Here is a 24,522-nt window from a genome sequence, read left to right on the forward strand (position 1 = left end):
AACTTTCACGTCCTTGAAGCATATAACTGACGAACAAAAATATTCGACAAAATCTATAATGCAATATTGTGATGTGATTAAGACTTCTTTTTAATATACATCATGATCAACATTTGTCTTTTAAAAGTGTATACTAGTATATATATCATAGCTCCAAACTGTTCATATATATATGTATAAAAAAAAGGAAAATATAGAAAAAAAAAATTAGTTTCTTTAGAAATGTTATACTTACGTTCGCTATATTTTCTCTTCAAACGTAATTAATCTATAATATACAGCAGTTTTCTTAAATAGGTGTTAGTTTGTTAGAAATAGTTTGTTGCTATTACTTTTTTTTAGTGAATACGTTCATGCAAGCGATATAGATCGTACAATGCTCATTAAATATTAATAGAACGACTGCACAACGGAATGGCATATTTATCTAAGAGATTAATCGAAGCAGTCAGGTACATTTTCCGTTTGAATTCATTTTTCTTTCTAAAAATAGCTGAAAATAATACCCATTAATACGTTTAAGTTGCAGCACCATGTGAAAGAAGAATCAACACGATCATATATAATTATTATAGCGCAAATTAAATACTTTTCATTTTCCAATACTTAATACAAGGATTCTGTAAATTTTAACTTCGTTATAGATTTCAAATCTCTTGCAACCTACAAAATTTATATTAACTATTGATTAGAGGCAATGTTGTAATATTAAACAAGCCCTTAATTAGCTTAATTTAATGGAAGGCAAAACATTTGCTTCAAGAGCCCTTTCTTTGGGCTCTCATCTTCCTCATCATCGTAATTCTGTTCATCATAGTTACTAATGATTTCATTGTTATTGCTAGAGCCGTACGTAACATCTGTGATACTTAGAGAACTGGAGCATATCGGACTTTCGTATCGGAATGGAAAAGGTGGTGATAACCGATACTCGTTATAATTATTGTCGTTCTCATTCTCTTCGGAGTATGTCATTAAAAAAACATTGTTGTGATAACCTCGATTTCTTGAGCTGATGTTCAATAGGGGATCGATTCGAAGCTTCGCAAGCTTGTCTTGCAATTCGTACATGTAGCACGGCTGCAACTGTTGTTGACTTTGATTGTATCGTTGCACTATAACCAGCGGTTCTTGTCACACGCAGTCTTCCAGAGACATCAGTAGCGGGTTCACGTATTCGAAACCTTCGAATTCACTTTGATCAATCTTATCAATTACCCTCCTGTAAAATATTTGTTTACACAATTATTAAACTTGTTCATTAATTTTCTTCAAATTCCATACTGGTTTGTGGTTTGTTAATACTTACGGATCATCCGGTGTCAGATGAACTGGTTCGTCTGTAAATTCTGGTGGGAAATTGGCCAGGTCACGATCAGAATCTAAACGTGGCTTGTAAGGTGGTGTTACTTGTTTTTGCTCCAACTAAAAATTTAATTATAAACTTAATTTATATGGAATGCATTCTGAATACAATTAAAATCTTGGGATAAATTTCTTATTTTCATTTTTTACAATTTTCAGCAAGTGTAAGATTGCGATAATTACCATTTCCCAATCAATTGCTTTGAAGAACGGATGGGAAACAATATCAAGAAAAGCTGTCGGCCTTTTTCCACAGCCTAATCTTTCAGCAGGATCTTTGCAAAGGAAGCCTTTAAGTACGCAAGCTGCTTTAACTGACAACGATCTTGGTATACGAATTGTTTTCTGTAAAATAACTTGAAATAGATAATCTTCAGTGTTCTGGTCTGGATTTTCTAACGCGCCCGCAATATCAAACGGACTGCGACCTGCAAGCATTTCATACAAAAGTACTCCAAGTGCCCACCAATCTACAGAGAAACTGTAATCTTCACCCCGTAATATTTCAGGTGCAATATAATTTGGAGTGCCACAAAACGTGGCTGTTGTATCACCCTCTCGTACACCTTCTTTGCACATTCCATAATCAGTCAGTTTAACGTGTCCCTCGTGATCAAGTAACACATTGTCTAATTTTAAATCTCTGTATATGATACCTGCATATCAAATATTTCAAACTTCGTTAAGATATTTATCAACAGCACAGAAACATTGTGGATTTCAGGATCAATATTTCTCCTCACCTTTCTCGTGTAAAAAATTTAAGGCGAGGCTAATTTCTGCTGCATAAAATCGAGCATGCTCCTCTGGAAGACGGCGTTGCCTTTGCATATGGAACATAAGATCACCGCCGCGTACAAATTCAATAACGAAGAACAGACGAGAAGGTGTTTGAAAGCATGAGTGAAGTCCTACAAGGAAAGGATGATTCGAAGCGGTTTCGAATACGTGTTTCTCTGTTTGAACCCAATCTATATCTTCGTCGTCTGTCACTAGAGCTTTCTTGATCACTTTCATCGCGTAAATCCTTTTTGTACGCTTCAATTCTACCATCAAAACTTTCGCGTAGGAACCACGACCGATTACCCTAATCAGTTCGAAATCGTTTAATGAGTATTGCCTTTGCATATCATTTGAATTATCCGCATCATTTAACGTATCCAACGGCAATTCCTCCCTTTCTACACTTCCGGTTCCTACGAACAGAATGTAAGTTACATTTAGTTACACTTATTGTTTGTTTCTAATGATTTATAAGTAAGGAAATTTGTACCTTCATTCAAGACCATAAATTTTTCAAAAATAACATTATACAATAAGTAACATCTTACATACGTATATTTAAAGTTTAATAATTTCTGAGCTCAAGGATCTCTTCTTTATAAGGTTTTTATTCTTTCAAACTACAAAACCATAGTTTGAATTTCCAAATAAACTTCCAAATACTCTTACGATTGCGTGAATGCTCCTCGATGATCGGCGACTCTGAAATCTCATCCTCTAGATGAGCTACTGGGCTGCATTGTACAGAATCAAGCTGTTGTTGATCGCCGTTCCTGTCGATCGTTTGCGACTCTGTGCTTGGCATTTGCTGTTGTTGAAGTTGGTGGACACTCAAGCATGGTTTGCGAACTAGTTTGTGACATTTCTTGTGAACCAGTAGCTTGCACTGGATGCACTTGAACCCCTGCCGACCTAGTCCCCAAATTCGATCCTGGCAGAATGCGCAAAACGCTCGCTGTGAAAATTAAACAGAAAGCTTGTGATAATCTATGTCCATATGGTTCCTACAAAAGAGCACTTTAGGTATTGGATGAATTCCTGAGAATGAAAGTGTAGAGAATTATGTATTGTTGATATGAAAATAATTTATTTCATTTATTTAGAAATCACAAGCCTCAGCTGATTAACAAATATTCTATTTACATTTAAGAATACAATATAATCAGAAAATTGTTTATAAAGAATTATTTCTGTAATCTAATCATTTACTTATACCATTTCTAATTCAGTTTCATTCTCAAGAATTCAAGGAAATAAAAGATCAATATTAAATGTAACATTTTATTAAATGAACAGAGAAAGTTCATCCAAGTTCACTAGCCAGCAAGTTCCACTGATCAGGAATGAATCTGTCAAACCTGGAAATATTCTATGGACATGTGATGTGGTGGATGGGTATGGTGCCATGCGTAAATGTGTAAAATTATATCAAAATGATGAGCAAAAACGAGGGAAAGTAATTAAAGCAGTAATTGAATGAAATGATGCTTACCCGATTGAAACGTTTCGCTTGAAATATATGACCATTCACTCGGTACAGCTTCCTCCATCTACGTGCGCCGCGTCTGTAGATGCTTCCTTTGGAAAATGAAAAAACATAAATATCACGAGAGAAAAGAAGAATCGGTCTTCAAATTTGCTTCTGTCGTCTTTACTTCTTCCAGACTATGGAGAATATTCAGAAACGATTGCGTCAAATTCTGAGATAATGTAGTGCTCATGTTCATAAAAAAAAGCACACACGTGTTTCATAAACTTGGGTCCAATAATCATTTCTTTTTGAATTGTAAGAGTGACAAATTTCAAAATAAGAAAAAAAACTTCTAAGCTATAGGGGCCCTCTCTCCACTTTCTCCCTCTCACAATCTTTTCTGAGCACATTGTGTAACTCTAATAGAATCAATACAGTAAATGTAACTACTGCATTTCAACCCATTATTTAATGTTACTTTTGAAACTAATTAAAATGAAAAACGTGTTTCATAACGTGTCTCGGAGGATCTATATAAGTATACTCTTGTTGAAATACCGCACTGAAAAATCTGCAGTAAAACTGCGACCGGGCCAAGTCCTTCCATACTTTGTACCGTATAAAACTATCGAATAATCTTGACAAGGGCAAAGGAAATTTGTAAACACGATGAGATTATCTCCAAACCCGCGATATTTAAAATAGAAAATAGTCTTAATTCTATCGTATTTTCACTATACACAATTGATCCTTAATTTATATGATACCCAAAAAACACGATTTCAAAAAGAACATAACAAAGTTTCATCCTACATGATATTTTAAAATATATTAAAAATAGTACAGTATACGATTTCACGTTTGAAACGTTGTATATATAATAGATATATAAAATGACTAATCTTGAAGTCTTGGAATTTACTTCTTCCTTTTTTCTTTAGTTTACATAATATTATTTTCATAATCAATGTACTGCGAAGATTCGATGCAATAAGCATATACACAAAGTATAAATGATGAAAATTAAAATAAGCGCATTAAAATCGCTGATGTTTCATGAAAACTTAAGAAACGAAAAAAATTAATCATAATCTTCTGAACATGAATCAAACATAGCCAGACTATTCATATATAAACTTGTCGTTAATTGAACAACTCGCTGGCTAGTATAGTATACAATAGTGAGAATTATTGGACGAAAACGTATTGAAATATTTGATTATTTTGCGACGGAAACTCACTGTCTTCTCCCTTACAGGGCATTCCTGGTGCAGGCGGCACATTAGGAAAAACTGTAACAAAAATGAACAATCTGTCAGTTTCTTATATTACTTCTTTAATAGTAATTGTTACACGAACAATTAAAACATTACCTGTATTCTAAAAACTGACAAAAATGGGAAAAATTGATAATATGATAAAGTTAATTGAATTTTCAATCTCTAACATATTATAGTGCAATCTAAATGATAAATTATAAATATTTAATCATGCAAAATAATAACTTATTATTTTTTAATGTACATTAAAACGTTCAAGGTAAATGTTTCTCTTATTTTATCTATAAAATAACTTCTACTTTAGTAAGAACATATGTCTGAAAAAAACATTCAAAGCAGCATGGCATATTGGAAGAAAAGGGAGAATATAGAAACAAAACTTTTAGTTTTAGATGAAACAGGCTGAAACATTTCAAACATTCAATGTTAATTGCATTATGAAGTGTTAAAATATTGAAACATTTTGTATTGGATAATTAAAAATAATATAGTTGCAGGAATTACAAACCTATGTTTCTTATGTCAACATTCATTAATGAAAATTAATTAAAAAGGCATGTACGAATACCAAGCACACTGCAGTGGTAGTGATTTATATTTTCACAACTGTTACTTGTAAAATATGTTCCAATTATTGTAAATAAAATAATAAATACCTCTATTACGATAAACATTGATTTTTATACCCGGTGCTTGATATTTGTCTTTATCAATTACAATATTACTTCGCACATATTACAGCAATTTCATTCAATGTAAATATTGCAATTTTGTTTACATTTGTGACATTGAATCATACGCTTCATTGATTAAATAATGATGTAACAAGTGTAAACAATCAAAATCATTACCACGGGAATGAACACATGTTTTAAAACAATCGCATAACACGTGTCCCGATTTTTTGCTTATATAACAATAATTATCATCAGAACAATGAATGATGAATATGTACTTAGGTTTAAAATTGAAAATAATACAAAAATGAATTGATAAAATTCGGTAAATGTACACGCTTACTAATCAATACATGTATTTATGTAAGATTTCAATAGAAGTATCAACTAAACATAAAAACATCAATGATTCTTAGTAAATGTATTTATTTACCAGACAGTGAATACATTTGCATAATGCATTATGCTTGTACTAATATAAATTTAAATTTCATTGCTTGCAAATACATTTACTTATCATATTAGTATGTGCATACATTGACCACTAAGTGTATATACTTGCTAGATTAACACATTTAGTATAATATGCATACATTTGCTAATTTTCATCTGGAAATTATATTTTCTACACAATTCATTGTTCCAATGTTAATACATATTCATATAACAAGCTTCATACATACAAAATTGCTCTTATACATTTATATTCATACACATATACACTATCATTTTTATAAAATACATAAATATTCGCCCGGAAAACGTGCAACTCATTATTATACCAATCAAAGCACCTAATACATCATTTCAAGTATCATATATAAATAGATGATATGAGTACTAACAGAATTCATGCATTACGTATAACGTCATCATAATTTTTATTATAATCGTCGGTTCCTTTTAACTCAGCATGGACAAAGAATGGCACTGTAACGTGTGTTCAGTACTCACATCTACCACAACTGGTATAAAGTACTTTTTTATTATTATTTTTGAAAGTCTTTGCATGTCACAAGTATATCATGTACTGTTACTTTTATTCCGTAACCAGATCATAAAACACCAACCGATAACGGATAACATTGAATTCGATTGATGCGATCATGTTATCGCTTATCGGAGGAGACCTGGTAGACAAGAGTAGGTGCAACGTTGTTTTCAATCTACGTTTTACATTTCGCTCGAAAGCATATAAGGAATTTTTCCTGAAGAAAATTAAGCAAGCTTTTACAGGCTGTTCTCATTTTTCTGTTCTGGTCGGAGCCCGTAAGTTTTTTCATTTTGTTTTAGAATTGACAACAATTACAAATAACTAATTGCTAATTAATTAATACCAGAGGTTTTCAAAAATTTATTCTTGTAAATCATACAAGTTATACATAGTTTATAAATATCAAATGCTGAAATAAATAGATTGGTAAAGTTATTTGTTAAAATTAATATAAATATTGCTAAATATCTCCTTCAAATGTATTAATACGACATATTTAAGTTGTTAAAAGGTTTCTTCTGGTGCAATAGATGTATATATTACTTATCATAAATTAATGCAATTATGAGATGTTAATTATCAGTTATCTAATAATAGTAATAATTAATTTTGAACATGTGGCATTATATTATGTGGCTTATATTACCACTATAGAATTCTTCATTAAATGTAATATCTTGTTCACGAATTAGAGCAAATTTTAAATAGCAGATTAATTGTTGGATGCAAACGCAAATTGTTAAATTTAAAAAAAAAAAGAGAAAAGATAACAGCTCCAAACAGACACTTTAAAAACCATCAAATATAAAATAGGCAGACGCGATGACAGATTAGATAAGCGCACATGTTGGCACATCGCTGTATGAAAACCCATTCTTCGCGATCGATATTCAGCAAATTCTATTCTAACATTCGAAGATTACATTTGTTCTAACACTGAAAACTTACCTAACTCGATAACTATGCAACGTACGTGCAAATAATGTAAAATAAAAGCAAGAGAACTGCAATTAGGATAAAAATAAATATAGTTCGCTAATATCGTGCTTTCTTGCAAGTCACTCGACCAATTCTTTAGCAATACCGGAGGAGCATGTCAAAGACCTACCCCAGGTGATGTCGTTGAACCAAAATTGGGAAGATCCGATAGTATCGTCGATCAAGGGTGCTATGGGATCGGTAGAATCCGGTGGTGGATTACACGGTCCATGTACACGACACGTACTAGTCCCTATAGCACGATTGGTAGTTGCGTACATCATCTCGGTTGCCACCACCTCGTCAAGATCGACCTCAGATGTATCGTCGATTCCCTTGTCGCAAAGTAGCTTTATCCTAGACGAAGAGCCAGCCTGCACGAATATGTCGTCAGGAGGACTGTTATGAGGGGAGCATTCGCTTCTAAGTCCAGCTATCGGTTGTTCGTATTCGGCTGAATCGCTACTAGGCGATGGTGGATAGGTGCTGGTGTTCGATTTGATCGGTCGATCCCTTGGTAGCACTTGAATGCCCGTTGAGGAGGTGGAAGGTCCTTCGATGGCAGGAGGTATCCTACGCCCAACAGCGGCCGCAGCCGCAGCCGTAGCCGCGGAATAGGAATAAAAGGAACCACCCTGTATCATCATACTGCAGGGTGGTTCCTCTACTGCGGCACCGCCGCCAACACCGGACCCGGTCGACACAGAGGAGGAGCTGACACCGAGCTCACCTTGTACTTGCTGAACACCGTACATCCCCTGCGATACTCCTGTTTCAGCCTGATGATGATGCTGTTGCTGCGGTTGATGCAAACTCTGGTACTGTTGTTTGTCCTTTTCGCGACGGGGCGACCGACCCCGATCACTGACTGACGTTGCGCTCCAGTATCCCCACGCCATTTCGCGACCAATTCAGCCGTATTTATCTCACCTTCTTCTATCTTGGCTACCTAATATCATCCACCAACGATCGTACACCACTGGCTCTCGTCTTTTGCTCGCAATTACCCTCCAAACTCCCACCCTAAAGTTTTCCCTACTTTCCTTCCTACGGTATGTGCGCACGCTCTCTTGGTCTATCTCTTTTTCACCTCTCTCTCTATCCCTGTCTCTCCCTCTTCCTTCTAACCGTTCTCTGTCCTCCTCTTTTACCGTAGCCCGACCTCTTGCAGGAACCCGGCTGAGAATGCGACGAGTCAGCTCGATCGATGCTGGTTTATCGCCACTTTTGCAACCTCTTCAATAACAACAGCAATTGTCAAAGCTATGCTGCCACAAGCTCTCTACATGAATCGCGATCATTGAAAAACGGACTGCTGCTGCTTCTGCTGCGACAAGACTCTCTCCCTTCGAGTGGTATTGGCGTTCGCCAAAGTTTCAGTCAAAATGCTTTTTTCTTCCTCTGTCCACCAGCTTCCCTTGAATTATCTTCTCATGTCTCTTCAAGATGCTCTGTTATGTGCGTGCGAGCTGGCCCGAGCAAATTTCGTGGCTGCTAATCAGTCCACGTAAGAATATCGACTGCTACCGCGGGATTCGTTAACTACCGTCGCCGCCCGACGCGCTTTACTCTACGAAATGCGCAAACGCTAGAATAAAGGCACCAGTGAAAAGCAGGACTGATTTCTCTTTAAACATACCACCACCCCCGCCCCGACCCTTTTCCTTCTTTTCTGACTCTATTCCGCCCCATCCCTCATTACGCTTCCATCTGTTTCTCGCTCTTCTTCCTCTCCATTCAATCCTTTTTTAGCGCTTTCATCATTGTTGCCTTCTTCGTGTTCACTTTCTCCGTTATCTTTTCACTCTTCCCTTGTACCTACTATTTATCACTTTTATTTATTTCCTTTACCTATCTATAATGCATTTCTTGCCTTTGTTATTGCATTTATACTTTGAATTTTGTTCTCTGTTCGAGAATAATAATCCGAAACACAGACAAATGAATATTGTAACACGTATTTAAATGATCATTTAATACATTAATTACCCCTTTTCTACCTTCCCTGTATTACCACCTTTTTCTGTTAAAATGCTTGCTAATTACATTAAATTAAATCAGAGGGTAATAATGAATATATTATAAAGATGTACACATATAACAGTATGTAGTTATTCACAAAATGATGTTTTGTTACTAACTTGAAAATCGTTGAATATCGAAATTGCTACTTATTTTAATTTTAATATACTATTTTAAATCAAACCAAAACTAAAGAAGAAACGAACTAACAATCTTGTTCATTTATTAATTAGTGGGTCATATAAAAATAGATATCTCATATATTTATTTCATATAATTATTTCTAAGTATCTATTATACATTTCAAAATGTTCAATTTCATTAAACCAAAAAACAGTATACAAAATGTATGTCGTATGAACTGAGTAAACATATAAACATTTATAGAGAACACTTACCATGTATAATTATTTCTGTGTCCTTTTCTAGTTCATAGAGGCGTAATGCTTCATCCAGCTCCTGTTGAGAAGCAATCCTGCAGGGGTCACCCTCATCATCAACCCATTTCATTGTAAACTGATCTGGTCCCGCAATATCAAACTCACATATTGAACGTACTTCTTCCCTTAATGTGTCTAGTGAAATTCCAGTGGTAATATACATAATCTGCACTTCCCTAATACAAATACCAATAATTACAATCCTTCTTCAATAATAATTAATATGACAAAATATATTTCATTTGATATTAATATATATTCACATTGTTAACTAACTATTAAAAGAATTACCTGAAATTAATATCAAACAGCTTCTGAATATTGAAATAACTTATTGTTAATAAAATAATACATGTGAAATACGTATTGTTTCTAGATATATTAAAAATTTGGAATTAAACTTAAATCTATATAAAAATGTTTGTATATATTACCCATTATAAACAATTTTTGCCCGAATATCATCATTTTCTGTTGTCTGTGTAGGCATTTTTATCTAATGTGGACACTGGTCCTCTTACTGAAAAAAATTACAATATTAAATTAGTGTCAAATTAAACCGACAAAATTAAAATTGATTAAAAATATACGAAGATGACACAAACGACATAATTTAAATGTAATTAAGTTGATTAAGGAAAAAATACTTCTCTATTTTTCACCACATTTATAAAATAATATTCAAGCAAATTAAAACGCATATATTTAATGTTTTATAGAATTCAAAAGATCTAAAATAATCTTTTTACTTGAAATACAATCTCCTTTGAAACTACCTTAATTTTGATGCTCGTACGATTTCTGATTCACCACACTAATGTTTTGTATGTAGTTTAACTGTTATCTCGGGTAAAATATACACCTGTTAGATTCCTTTGATAGATAAACAAACTATCTTTTCCAAAATACTGATTAAAAACAATCATATAGCAATCACAAAATTAAGAATTATTCTATACACTAAAACGCGTTGTCACTTGGCAGCCGCCATGTTTATTAGATATACATGAAGTACTTACTTGATATCACGAGAGTCCATAACTAAGCACGAAGGTTGGAAGATGGTAGGGGAACGCAGTGATGGTGGGGGAAAACGATCCGCCAATCGCTTTCCACTTCCGCTGGAAGTATCACCAATCAGAGCGACAATGCGCAGAAAAGAACGAAAACTGGTCTTTTCGCAGTTATGGACTCTCGTGACATTAAGTTTACATACTTACATTCCTTATAGAGTGACGCATACGTGATTTATTTGACTAAAATGGAAATCTAGATTTCAAGAACGCAATTAAATAAATCTATTAACTATGATTACTATTGCGTCACTTCTTATTTATATTGAATATTCGCATTAAATTATTTAATATGATTGATAATTACCTATGAGGGCAACTATTTACTTTTCTACCATACAACAGTTCTGATTTTAAAGATCAATTTATAATTCAATTTAGCTATATGTATAATATTGTAAATTACGCAATTATTTAACCTTCTTAAATACTATTCCTGTTTCATTAGGTTATTTGTTATTTAATTATTAATTATAAATCATTTTTTAATAGTTTGTTAATATTCTTTCTGTGTAACTCATACAATTTGTATATTTATTGTGAAGCATTGAAAAAATATTCTTACCATGATACATTTATGTTTCGGAAATATAATTTTTCTAACTTTTATAAACTATTTTAGATAAGATAAACAGTTAAGAAATCTTATTTATTATATTACTCACACGCATTCGTGCTACTTTCATTAACTTTGAATATATCACTTATAAGAAATTCTCATCACGTGGTAAATTTCTGCAACTATCTTCAGACTTTGCGAAGTTCAAAATAAAAATTATTTATAATAAAATAAATATTTTCCTTTTACTATTTAGTACTATATTAGAATAACTAATCCCTTAATTATTTATATTTCTTGTCTCCCTTTTTATAGTTTTAATAATACTAACTATATCAATACCGCGTTGGTCTTTTAAGTGCATTATGCATCCCTATGAAAACAGAAACATACCTTGTTCAAACGTCAGTGGGCACTTTGAGTGCAATTAAATAGTGTATGAAACATTTAATAAATAGAAATGTGTAATTTAATATAGTATATAAGTACTAATAATGTAATGAATATAGTGTGAAATGTAACGAACTTTCAGACGTATATCGTTGCTAAAGAAGTATAATTACAATTTTGAGGTTATTCTGTATAAGAGGTTAAGTTCTATCAAAGCATTATTATACATAACTTTCAGGGTAAGAAATCTTATTTTATGATTACTATATCTTTAATTAGTATCTTCAGACTTATATTATTTTGGTTTTCTTAATAGGTAGTTGAAAATTGCTCCAAATTGCTGCTTTCAAATTTTAGGTTTACAATGAAGAGGTCACACTCTCGACGGGATAGAGATGATTATGAACGTGCTAAACATCATTCAAGAGATGAAAATCATGAAAAGGAACGAGAACGTAATCGAGACCGAGACCGGGACCGGGATAGAGAAAGAGATCGACATTATAATGATAGATATAATAGAAAAAATGACCAGAAAAGAAATTATGATGCTGAAGAATCAAATACAGAATATCGATCGTACAAACGACAAGATTTAAGAAGATCAAAAGATTATGAAAAAGAAAACAAAAGGAAACAAGAAAAAGACAAAGTTATAGATTCAGAAATGGGGAAGAAACAAGAAACAAATGCTGCTGACGAGGCATTAGAAAGACAAAATCGAACTGTCGAGTTATTAACATCAAGGACAGGTGGTGCTTATATTCCACCTGCAAAATTACGTTTGATGCAAGCTGAAATCACCGACAAATCTGGAGCTGCGTATCAACGTATTGCATGGGAAGCTCTTAAAAAATCTATACATGGTCATATTAACAAAGTTAATATTAGTAATATTGGACTTATTACAAGAGAACTTTTAAAAGAGAACATTGTTAGAGGTAGAGGTTTGCTTGCTCGATCTATTATTCAAGCTCAAGCAGCTTCGCCGACTTTTACCTCTGTTTATGCAGCCCTCACAGCAATTATTAATTCTAAATTTCCCAATATCGGTGAATTAATACTGAAACGTCTTGTAATACAATTCAAACGTGGTTTTAGAAGAAATGACAAACCTCTTTGTATATCTTCGGGAACATTTATCGCACATTTAGTAAATCAAAGAGTAGCGCACGAGATCTTAGCTTTAGAAATTCTGACTTTGTTAGTAGAAACGCCAACAGATGATTCTGTAGAAGTGGCGATTGCATTTTTAAAAGAATGTGGAATGAAATTAACTGAAGTTTCCAGAAAGGGTATAGAAGCTATATTTGAAATGTTAAGAAATATATTACACGAAGGACAATTAGATAAAAGAGTACAGTATATGATCGAAGTCATGTTTCAAGTTCGAAAAGATGGTTTTAAAGATCATGAGGCTGTTCCAGAAGAACTCGATCTTGTGGAAGAGGAAAATCAATTTACTCATCTAGTGACGTTAGATGAAGCAACTGATTCCCAGGACATATTGAATGTTTTTAAATTTGATGCAGAATACGTAGATAATGAGGATAAATATAAACAATTGAGTAGAGAAATATTAGGTTCAGATGTGAGCGGTTCAGAAAGTGAAGAAGACGACGAAGAAGAATCCTCAGATGAAGACAGCAGCACTGCTGTAGTGGAAGGAAAAGAGGATGTGATTGTAGATAACACAGAAACAAATTTAACAGCACTTAGAAGAACAATATATTTAACGATACATTCGTCGCTAGACTTTGAAGAATGTGCACATAAATTGATGAAAATGCAATTAAAACCTGGCCAAGAAACTGAACTTTGTCATATGTTTCTAGATTGTTGTGCCGAAATGAGGACATATGAAAAATTTTTTGGGCTTTTAGCCGGCCGGTTTTGTGCCATTAATAAGATATATGTTACACCGTTTGAGCAAATCTTTCGAGATTCATATCACACAATACATCGTTTAGATACAAATAAGTTACGTAATGTATCAAAGTTCTTTGCACATTTATTGTTTACTGATTCTATATCATGGGAAGTGTTATCTTGTATAAAATTAACCGAAGAAGATACTACAAGCTCTAATAGGATATTTATCAAAATTCTATTTCAAGAACTATCAGAGTATATGGGACTATCTAAATTGAATCTACGTGTTAAAGATGTTACATTACAACACGCATTCGAGGGTTTATTTCCTAGGGACGATCCAAAAAATACCCGATTTGCTATCAATTTTTTTACGTCCATCGGTTTGGGCGGACTTACGGACGACTTAAGAGAACATTTAAAATCTCATCCAAAACCCACAATAATACCTGCTCTGGAACAGAAACCTGAAAGTGTTTCAAATTCTGATGATTCTTCTACTTCTAGTTCAAGCACATCCTCGTCGTCGTCTTCTTCATCTTCATCTAGTAGTTCAAGTTCAGATGATTCTGATGTATCTTCAGATGAACAAACGAAAAAAGAGAAAAAGAGGATGAGAAAAGAAAGGAAAAGAAAACAGAATACAAAAGAAACCAAAAAGAAGCATAAGAAGAAAGAGAAACATAAAGTGAAAAAAGCTAAAACTAAATAACATTTATTGTATAAATAATAATCAATAAATATATGTATGCTCCTACTGACACTCATATCTATAAGATATTTGTATACAAAAAAAGCATTTGAATGCTTGATAACATGTATAGGTAAATACATAAAATATTCCTCAATTTCAATAAATATATTTTCAACAACAATCTTAGCTTAAAAAACATAAATATATCTTTAAGTAATAAATGTAACATATTTTACCCTTTCATTGCGTCGCTGAAAATAAAGAAAACATTAAAAAGTATACTTATGCGGCTACTGATTGACATAATCAATTAGTATCGGGCTACACAGTCATTTTATTCGCTCAAGGTATAATTTACATTCCTTAAAAGAATAATAGAGCTCTTATTTGTGTAACCAAAATACTATCATAAAGCGTAATACGCACGGTATATTATGTTTATTCTGACACTGAATACAGAATAGCCGGATGCAGTTTTATGCATGTGGGTGTGTAAATCGTGTAGACTATTTTGACGGGGAGATCACGTGATTAAATACTCAGTCGCCGCCACTACTGCTGCCGTCGTCCGACTAACCAGCCGATACTATGCCACAAACGGTAGATACGCAGACTCAACCGTTCCACATCTTTTGGAAGCAAGCGCGGTCTGAACGAGATCTGTGACGTGCATATACATGTGTATCACACACTAACTTAATAGATATCAGAGTACGATAGAAACGAAAACTGCTAACGTGGTAGATACGGAGCGCGGTAGGAGGCCAAGCGTAATGCTTGGTCGGTGGAAGAAGCGGTGTTAACGAGGGGGATATACATAGTGAACTTTGTTTAACGATGTGATGTTTGTGTAGTATGAAAACTGTGTAGAGAGTTTATGATAACTGTTTGACGTTGAAAACACACGAGTGACAAAGACGTAATACAATGCATATATACGAAATAAAGAACATAATACTCTGTATGGTTAGAGAAAATATACAATGATATGAAGGCCCTCTAAGGCTAAGGACACTGGTGCTATCTCCTCGTGTTTACATATGCATATGATCGTGGTGTATGCGTACACATGTGTGCAAAAAAACAACGAGGTGGAGTATTTGTACCACAAAAAAGACATACTGAAGGAAAGAAAAAGGGCGGGGGGGAGGGAGGGAGGAAGGAAGGAAGGGACAGAAGAATACATGCATACAACCAGCGAAACCGTCTTGTTATGAGATACGCAAGTACACGCACTTAGTGTTTTAATTATATTTGTATCACGTATCGGCTACGAATGACCGGAGTGTGGATAATCAGCATTGATTCCACGTTGTTTGCGATTAACATCGAGCAATGCCATAAAAAAGATGTGCATTTATCCGAGTGGTTGTTCGTTTCTCGTTTGGTGTGCGATCAATACGTCACTTCATCGCAATGTGCTAAGTCGACCTGTTGTCTAACGATGTTACTTATCATGGTGATAATATTCATCGATCGAACGTATCATCAATTTAATTATCGTAACAAATAGTAAAAATCGGTATAATTTGTCATTTTGTTATTATCGTAAAGTGTACGACAGTAACAACGACAGAGTAGTGTCAGTGGTGTCGGTGGTAGTGACAGTGGCGACGACAGTGGCGGTGACTGTGACGGCGGCGACAGCGACAGTGGTGGTAGAAATAGCTGTAGCCTGTAGCGGTGGCGGTGGCGGTCGAATGGCGGTCGCGGTGGCGATCGCGATAGCGACTATAGCGACGGTAGTAACGATAATATCAAAGACAGTGACGATAGAAACAACGGCAGTGATATGCATCAGCTGAGAGGATATATCGTATTAAAATAACACGAAAGATGGAAAAATATGCGAACGAGATCAATAAAAGATAGAAAGAGAAAAAAATGAATCGTGATTAACCGCCACTTGGGTGTTTATGAAGAAAACTGGTAAATAAATAAAGTGTAATAAACGGAGAATTATAATAAAAAAAGGGGTCTCAATTTATACGTTGGTTAACACAGTGGTGATACATCATTATAAATATATATATGTATATATATATATCAGTATAATTCAGTTGTTCAAGCAGAAACGAAATTATCATGTGCATGGAAGCGACGTTGCAATGGACAATAGATTGTGGATAATAGATAGTTGAGAATCCGTTGTGTTGAATATAATATTACATCAAAGGGTAACAGACTTCGAAAACATAGATACAGGTTAAGTTTATACCCATCTCGCGTGCCAAAAAAGAAGCAATGAGAATACTTCATATCTTTGCTTACTAGCGTTGTTTTTCCGCTTGTATACGTGAGTTAAATGAACAATAACGTTGAATTAAGTGATTACAAAGTGAGTGAATGTGGGTTTCAATGCGTTGGTAGGTGTTGAGATACACCTATATTATAAATCATATAAAATAGTGTGGTATGTCAGAAGTACTCTCAGATATTTCATACAACGACCGAACCTGCTATATTCTTGAATCTTAGCACACGCGATACAAATAATGGAGACGCTATTACCCGGTAATACGAACAATCAATCCTACAGTCCACAACTTAAGACAGTCTTAAAGACATATCAGCTATCCGCTGTAAAAAGCTTACAGGGTCCGAGTTCGGCCCTGCTTGGTATGGACTGCAAGAGTTTATTGCAAGAACAGACATCTTGTTACTCCCCTTCAACACGTTCGAATAATTGTGTCCTTGATTCAGCATCAGAACAGACATCGGTGAAAGATATCGAAAAGAATAATAATCCATCGATAACACCAATTATCCCGTGTAAAGTTCGGAGAACTGATCAACCGCTGGAAGATTCAGACGAGGACCCTCAACTAGAGCGACCAAAACCCATTTGTGAAAAAAGAGAATTGGAATTTCAAATACCTATTTTAACTGCACCCGACCAAAGTTGTTCCGAAAGATGCGAGACAATTTTAGAAGGCGAACGAATATCTTGTTTTGTTGTAGGAGGTGAAAGGAGGTTATGTTTACCACAGATCTTGAACACAGTTTTACAAGAGTTTTCGCTACAACAAATCAATCAGGTTTGCGACGAATTGCAAATATATTGTTCACGATGTACACGAGATCAGTTAGAGGAACTTAAGCATTCAGGAATTTTACCACGTAATGCTCCTTCCTGTGGCCTTATCACTCAAACAGATGCCGAAAGGCTTGTCAGTGCTTTACTTTTACGGACAGAATCGTGCGATCCTCCTCAAATCAGCCAAAATCAGGATAATGAAAAAAAAATGTTAAGTAAAAATGATAGCAATGAGGAATCTATCATCAAATTTAAAGTGTACCATGAGTGTTTTGGTAAATGTAAAGGTATATTTGATGCAAACTTGTTTGAGTCTGATAATTCTGTGTGCATCGAGTGTATTGAATGTGGCTGCCAATTCTCGCCGCAACGGTTTGTGAGACATGCTCATAGATCTCTTGAAAATCGTACCTGTCATTGGGGCTTTGATTCTGCAAACTGGCGATCTTATTTGTTACTTTCAAGAGATCAAGAACATTACAACAAGTCCCTTACTTTATTTCGAGAATTAAAAGAAAAACATCATACATTGAGTTCTAAAAGAAAATCAGAGGTATTGTATATTAACGTTATCTTAACAAAATTTGTAGTATTTATTTTACCTTTGCAGATACATTATTCTAAATTTGAAAATGATTAACATAATTAGAAAAAATAATATCTTTTATATTGTATCTATGAGATAGTGGATTATATATGAAATCATTTGTGTATTGAAATATAAGCAGAATAGAAATGAGAAAATAAAGAACCCTTTTCCAGTTGCGGCATGATACAGAAAAATTAACTAAGCGAATTAGGAAGGATCTAGGAAGAGATGATTGTCCTGGAATTTATAATGGAAATGGCTTAGGCATGTATCATCCTGTATCTCAGGTAGCTAATGCAACTGATCCATATCTGCAAATGCAATGGGCAGTTTTTGAGTTAGCAGCTAGAGGAGCATCAGCTTTTAGACCTTGGAATACTACAAATCCTTGCAAGCATAAAGATAGGTGAGTATTAAAGATATATTTAAAATGACACAATAGGAAATTCTGAAAAAAACTGTAATACATTATAACAATAATTTTCTTTGAATAGTTCATCATTGGTGCCTGCATACCTTAGTAGAGGTCCACCTATATTGCAACACCCAGAGCGTGTGGTTCCTCTTTCTGAGTGTAAACGTTTTGAACCACACTTTCAACCAAATGTAGCCTTAGCACCTATACCTGCACCATCAGTGCCTGTAGTACTTCCACCGTCTGCTCATCATCAACGACGACACCATCATGAACAGAAACGTTATAATCATCATCTATCAAGCCCTAACGAGAAAAAAGAAGTTTCGTCAGATAATGTGAAACTTGAAAAAACATCTCCTAGTTCTGGTTCTGGTATTGGCACTTATCCTGCATTCCCTGCGTATGCGCCTGGAAGCGATAAGAAAGAATTGCCTCAGAAAAGTAAACAGGAAATTGGCGAAGAAGAAGAAAGTAGTGCTGCTGTAACATCTTCCACGATAAATGTAGAACCACCGTCAACTGAAATTGGAACTTCTTCGTTAGAAAGCGATTCCGATTCAGAAGGAACAGCGGCAATGGATTTGGAAGAAAGATTATTAGCTTTGGAGGTACCACAAGATGTTCTAGAATTGGCACGACGTATAGTTTCAGAGAATGTACAATTACGACGTCATCGACGTTCGGATGCACGTGAAATATCTCGATTGCGTAATCAATTGCAAATACAGCAAACACAATCATCAAATGGTGATGATAAGAAAGAAGAACCGGCAAATGCAAGTATAGCGGATAGTACAGAAGGTAGCGAAGAAACGGAAGCTACAGTACCATCAAATAACAAAGAGTCTGAATCTGTTGTTTTAGCAGTTAGTAAAGAGTAAAATCAATGACTAGAATTTTTTAATTATTTAATACAAAACTGCTCAGCAATTTTTTGCAACGCTCATCTTTTGGCTAGATAAGCGTGCATTAAATTTAGTACTAGCTATAATAATGATAAATTCTAAATGAGTAAAAACTGTTTAGGTTATGTGATATATAGAGAGCCTTTAACGTTGTAACAGTTAATTTGAAATTGTAATTGTAATCATATTTCATTGTGTCGATTTTAATTCAAATCAAATGTAGATATTGTAATATATGAGAAAGGAAAATAAGTTAACCAAAATTTATCACATCATTTAATGATTATACTTAATGGTCATTGCATAAGTTTCTCATGCATATTAAATATGCATATGTGTGTCACAAAGATTTTTATGATCATTTGTTTAATGGTAAAATTAAACAAAGATCGGAAAATAAGAGATTAAATTGCTTTTCATTTACTTTTTTTTATAGTCATGATTGCATAATGTAAATATGTCAAGTATCATAGATGTATGATTATATTAATAATATTGTCATGCAAAATATTGCTAAAGTACAAAAAACCTTTAGGTGCTATATTGTTATATTAGAAATGTTTTAAGCATAAATCTAGGTGTATTTCAACAGTTCGTACTATCGTAATGTCAAGATCTTGATTAAATTTTAGTTATCTTTATAGTGTTGAATAAAGGTGAAATGTTATATTTCACTAATAAACTGAATTTGAATGATTATTTATAAATAAAGTAAGTTAACTATTTAAACATTTGGAAATTGTAAAATTATTATTATTCAAGTGATATTAGTGTAAATCGTGAAACTTTAACTTATATAAACAATTGATAATTTTTTATACGTTGATTAATTTCTTAATGATTTTGTAACAGCAAAATTAATTCCGATTCCTTAAACATAGATTTATCATATTATGAACCAATTGAATTAAAAATGAAGTGAACATTATTTTAACAAAAATACGAAAAATCGCACTACGATCTTATTTTTGGTTCTTTATTCTTACATTGTTTAATATCCCCTGATAATAACCATTTTATTAACGATCTTTATTTTTAATAAAAGTATTAATATGAGATACTATAGCAACTATTGATATTTATTTGAAACATTGTATTAACATATCGTTTTAGTTGCATTTAAAATTTGAAAAAAGTTCAGTCTTATAAGTTTTAAAACTTCAAATGTGATTTATTAACTTGATCATGTGATAAAACTTGATCAGTATTTAAAGGGGGTTCTAAAACAAAATTATAAATACAATTCTGACGTTCATCGAATACCATTCTTAATTTTTGCTCATTATTGTTGAAAGATACATGCAATAAAAGAAGAGAATACAATTTTTCAAGCATACTTTTGAAATTAATACTGACTTAGAGATATACCTAGATAAGCACTAAACGTTTAAGAATGAAAAAAAAAAACACATGAATATGGAAATGTCAAGATATAATAAATATTATAAATATTTATGTAATATATATTTATATTTGTATATATCTTTAACATGCATTTTTGTAACTTTATTGATTTTTCTTGTACATGTATTTTCTTTATTTCCTGAAATTTTTTGTCATTGTTTTGCTTGTTTTAGCTAACGGTATGTGAATTTCAATGCAAATTTTAAGAATTTAATTATACCATTATTAAATTATAATTGTAAAAAAAACATGATCTTGTTTTTAAAAAGACTAATTAAAAATTCCAAATGTATAAAACATTTAAAAAATGAAAAGTATATTAAAAAGGTTGTTTTATAAGCTTCAAAAGCTTTTTTTGTATTGAATACATACTAGGAAGTATATAAATCTTACACCTATTTGCACACTATAGCAGGAAAACAGTTAGTAATTATACATTTGTGTATTTGAAATATACATGTATACATATTTCGAGACTGCTTGGAAGATCTCTTATCATATACATTTTTCTAACATAACAAGAATGCCAGGAATTCTTGTAATCTCATCTAAGCACAAGGCATAAGAAATCTTCAATTTCATCATCTATAAAATTTGCTTTTCAAATGAAATCAATCATCCATTTTTCAAAGCAATCTGTTAGCAAGAAAATTAACGAAGGTGTATGAGATATATGATTGATTACGTAGGATAAATACATTCATTATTATACTTCATACAACATTTGGTCAATATATAATAACATATGCGCGTTACATCATATTGTTGTAATAATAATATAAGCATCCCACCTAAGGTGAAAAAAAAAATATATAATAATTTATGATTTTCATACATACTCGGTTTACTATAGGTATGTAGAATATATGATAAAATAGTACATTGTATGAATTGCATACAACTTGATTTTTGAATATATTTGAGATCTGCGTATGTTTAAAAGTTTCGATAAATCATGTAACTGCCATGACTAAATATGTATTTTAATTTTTTTTTTTTTTGAATGGGTGATGTATTTTAAGTTCAAATGGGAAATTACAAATAAACACATAATATGCGACGCCTGACTTTATTAAAAACATTTATGCACGATGCACGACGTGTTGATGTGGATTTCGTTCGTTCGAATAAATAATTAATCTGCCAATCGGTTCTTACTGATACAAAGGTGATTTATAAAAAAGTGATGTTATCGAATGTTTCATAAATATGATACGTCGTTAATTGTTATGATATTTAGTTCATCAAAACTTAAAAAAAAAAGAGGAATATTGTCACGAACAGTAGTTAATGTAATTATTATTATTATACTGTACGTATATATTTTAATATGCGTAAATAACAAATGTATTGATATTTAAGAATTCGTTCGATTTTCATTTCAAACGTTAGACTATATCATGCTAGACTATAATTCTGTGCTCATGTTAGAAACGAGTTAGGAAATATGAAATACTAATCGAACGAGTATCAGTTCTTGTTTTCTTGTCTTTTTATAACGTCCACGAATCGGGATTCAAGAAAATAAACTATTGAGTGATAGATAAATCGTTCGTTGTGTTAAATATTCACATGCAATAAAAAAGAACAAGCATTCGACGCAAATTACATCGTAGAGCTAGGATGAATTTAATACATGATAATTGTAAGATAGCGTATCTTTAGAATGTTGCTTTGTGAGTGAACTTATTAGTACTAATAACTTAGCATGTTTACTGGTCTCTCGATAAAATATATAAGTAGTGTGCACTTATTCGAACATAACATTAGAATGTTTTGTTTTCAAATCATCGCAGAAAAAGTTTGTTATGTCATTCGAACAGATCAACAAATACTTGTTGGCTATTTTAAAGGGCTTCTAATAACGTAAAAATATTTTCTATTTTACTGGGAGGGATATAATTCGTACACAGTGGCGGGATTCAAATTTCCTCACCCACTCTGTCAATAGTTTATTTTCTTAATTGATGCACTTACTCTTCGATAGATAAAATAATAGATTTTAGAAGATAAATGTATTTCATACGACACATAATTAATAGATATTCTTAAGAAACGAAATGTGTCATTAAATATGTATAAAACAAGTGCAATATTAAAGTACAAAACTCGATATTTCTTTTGAATTTTGTATATTTTACAAAAAAAAGGGCAAGGAAAAAAGTATGTGAATAGATTTTTTCGACACTTTAAATTATTAACTGTAAGAATTTCGAAAATGTTTTATCATCAAAATCTTTAACGAGTCTTAAGACCCCCTACAGTCCCTGATTACGTACTTATAATAGCGTTGAAGTTTTTAATATTATACAATTTTGTAATCACTTTAATCATTATCTTAAATTTTGTATGATCGAATTTCTGTATTCGAACGACGAACTCCATATCGTTGTGGATCGCTATATAACAATAGATATTAAGTAGCTCCAGTAGTAGTCTGATTGATCTTTGGCATAATTTTAGAGTAAATGTACATATAACTATTTTCCAAGAAAATACTCATTGTTAAATGTATATGAAGGGAAACTGTTATAGATAAGGCTATTATCGTCATTTATATTAATTGAGATAATAAACAACGTTTCGATTAAACGAGCTCCTCAGACTGACATCTGAAATGACCCAGTTTTGACTCCCTTTAATTCTATTTTCTTTTTAAATTAGCACAAGACTAAACAATTATTAAAATAATGGTTTGATAAACATTCATTTCAAAAAGATCGCCATGAATTAAATTTTTTTAAATTCGATCCTAGCGCCATCTCTTCAAAAGTGGCTCAAACTACTCAACGACTTACCGATCGATTTTCCTAACAAGGGAACACAAGCGCCGACTATCGGAGAACAGCGGAAACTACGGTAAGTCGGTAAGTAGCTTCAGTAACTTGTCGAGTAGTTTCAGCCGATTTCGTATAGATGGAGATAGGATAGAATTTAAAAAAATTTAATTTACGGCGGTCTTTTTGAAATGCAAGTTTGTCAAAAAATTATTTTGATAATTTTTCAAATTTGCGCTGATTTAAAAAGAAAATAGAATGAAAGGATTGTATCTTTTTAATTGTAAACTGGTAAAGCAAGCACGATTGTCATATCGACTTTGGTCTGTACATGCGATCCTAACCACACTTGGTGGTATCAGGGACCCCCACTATTATGACATTTGACTTTAATTAAATCTTACGTAGATTTTTAAATAATTATGTTGCTACATAAAGGAAATAAAATTATGGATCCTTCTTTAATTGTGTACTATTTATTACTTGTATAAAGTCTCTATTTTCAATTGCATATCAAATTTTAGAACGATTATTTACTATCAAACGTTGATTTTGCGCATAATATTGGATGTCTTTGAAAGTCGTTTTTATATTTATAAATAGATTATACGTAAGAAATGTGTTGAATTGTAAATACATTACATTTTGTATATCTTTTTTAATTTGCTTACTAATGTAAATTTGATTTTAATAACCAGATTAACTACATGTATGTTCATGATATTAAGGATACATGAACTCTATTTCTTCATATAATCATGCTTTTCACATTTTATTTTTTGCACATGTACATT

At 32.7% G+C, this 24,522-nt stretch overlaps 3 protein-coding genes across 8 annotated transcripts; 2 read left to right on the top strand and 1 right to left on the bottom strand.

Annotated features, from left to right (window-relative positions):
- Window positions 1-993: 993 nt before the first annotated feature.
- Window positions 994-11,771, bottom strand: aPKC (protein kinase C iota type). 5 transcript variants are annotated; one of them, XM_076691654.1, is made up of 10 exons: window positions 11,649-11,771; window positions 10,445-10,530; window positions 9,969-10,186; window positions 4,861-4,911; window positions 3,641-3,726; window positions 2,818-3,103; window positions 2,109-2,561; window positions 1,549-2,021; window positions 1,310-1,425; window positions 994-1,222 (listed from the first exon to the last, which is right to left on the bottom strand). In XM_076691654.1, exons 2-10 carry the CDS (start codon window positions 10,498-10,500, stop codon window positions 1,135-1,137), a joined length of 1,827 nt encoding a protein of 608 aa, XP_076547769.1. In that variant the 5' UTR covers window positions 10,501-10,530; window positions 11,649-11,771; the 3' UTR covers window positions 994-1,134. The 5 variants fall into 5 exon arrangements, with proteins under 5 accessions (XP_076547769.1, XP_034176561.1, XP_034176560.1 ...); XM_034320670.2 differs by lacking the exon at window positions 11,649-11,771 and adding an exon at window positions 10,787-11,032 and having other exon boundaries at window positions 9,969-10,176; XM_034320669.2 differs by lacking the exon at window positions 11,649-11,771 and adding an exon at window positions 10,787-11,031.
- Window positions 11,772-11,879: 108 nt separating this feature from the next.
- Window positions 11,880-14,799, top strand: ncm (pre-mRNA-splicing factor nucampholin). Of its 2 annotated transcripts, XM_034320674.2 has the most exons (3): window positions 11,881-12,078; window positions 12,175-12,271; window positions 12,390-14,797. In XM_034320674.2, exon 3 carries the CDS (start codon window positions 12,397-12,399, stop codon window positions 14,614-14,616), a length of 2,220 nt encoding a protein of 739 aa, XP_034176565.1. In that variant the 5' UTR covers window positions 11,881-12,078; window positions 12,175-12,271; window positions 12,390-12,396; the 3' UTR covers window positions 14,617-14,797. The 2 variants fall into 2 exon arrangements, with proteins under 2 accessions (XP_034176566.1, XP_034176565.1); XM_034320675.2 differs by having other exon boundaries at window positions 11,880-12,271; window positions 12,349-14,799.
- Window positions 14,800-15,748: 949 nt separating this feature from the next.
- On the top strand, window positions 15,749-22,125 carry LOC117602523 (uncharacterized). The gene is made up of 3 exons (XM_034320676.2): window positions 15,749-18,188; window positions 18,398-18,630; window positions 18,719-22,125. The coding sequence occupies exons 1-3, from the start codon at window positions 17,094-17,096 to the stop codon at window positions 19,521-19,523; spliced, it is 2,133 nt and encodes a 710-aa protein (XP_034176567.2). The 5' UTR covers window positions 15,749-17,093; the 3' UTR covers window positions 19,524-22,125.
- The last annotated feature ends 2,397 nt before the right edge of the window (window positions 22,126-24,522 follow it).

This window comes from Osmia lignaria, chromosome 13 (assembly GCF_051020975.1).
Source record: "Osmia lignaria lignaria isolate PbOS001 chromosome 13, iyOsmLign1, whole genome shotgun sequence".
In the NCBI taxonomy this organism is placed as follows: domain Eukaryota; kingdom Metazoa; phylum Arthropoda; class Insecta; order Hymenoptera; family Megachilidae; genus Osmia; species Osmia lignaria.

What these genes read in the sequence shown, in the direction of transcription:
- aPKC (XM_034320667.2), bottom strand. Translation starts at nt 8,447, where the DNA reads ATGGCGTGGGGATACTGGAGCGCAACGTCAGTCAGTGATCGGGGTCGG. An exon ending in GTTCAACGACATCACCTGGG is followed by an intron (nt 4,912 to 7,678) that starts GTAGGTCTTTGA and finishes TTTTTGTTACAG; the next exon opens with TTTTTCCTAATGTGCCGCCT. An exon ending in AAGCGAAACGTTTCAATCGG is followed by an intron (nt 3,104 to 3,640) that starts GTAAGCATCATT and finishes TAATTTTCACAG; the next exon opens with CGAGCGTTTTGCGCATTCTG.
- ncm (XM_034320675.2), top strand. Translation starts at nt 12,397, where the DNA reads ATGAAGAGGTCACACTCTCGACGGGATAGAGATGATTATGAACGTGCT.
- LOC117602523 (XM_034320676.2), top strand. Translation starts at nt 17,094, where the DNA reads ATGGAGACGCTATTACCCGGTAATACGAACAATCAATCCTACAGTCCA. An exon ending in GTTCTAAAAGAAAATCAGAG is followed by an intron (nt 18,189 to 18,397) that starts GTATTGTATATT and finishes ACCCTTTTCCAG; the next exon opens with TTGCGGCATGATACAGAAAA. An exon ending in CCTTGCAAGCATAAAGATAG is followed by an intron (nt 18,631 to 18,718) that starts GTGAGTATTAAA and finishes TTCTTTGAATAG; the next exon opens with TTCATCATTGGTGCCTGCAT.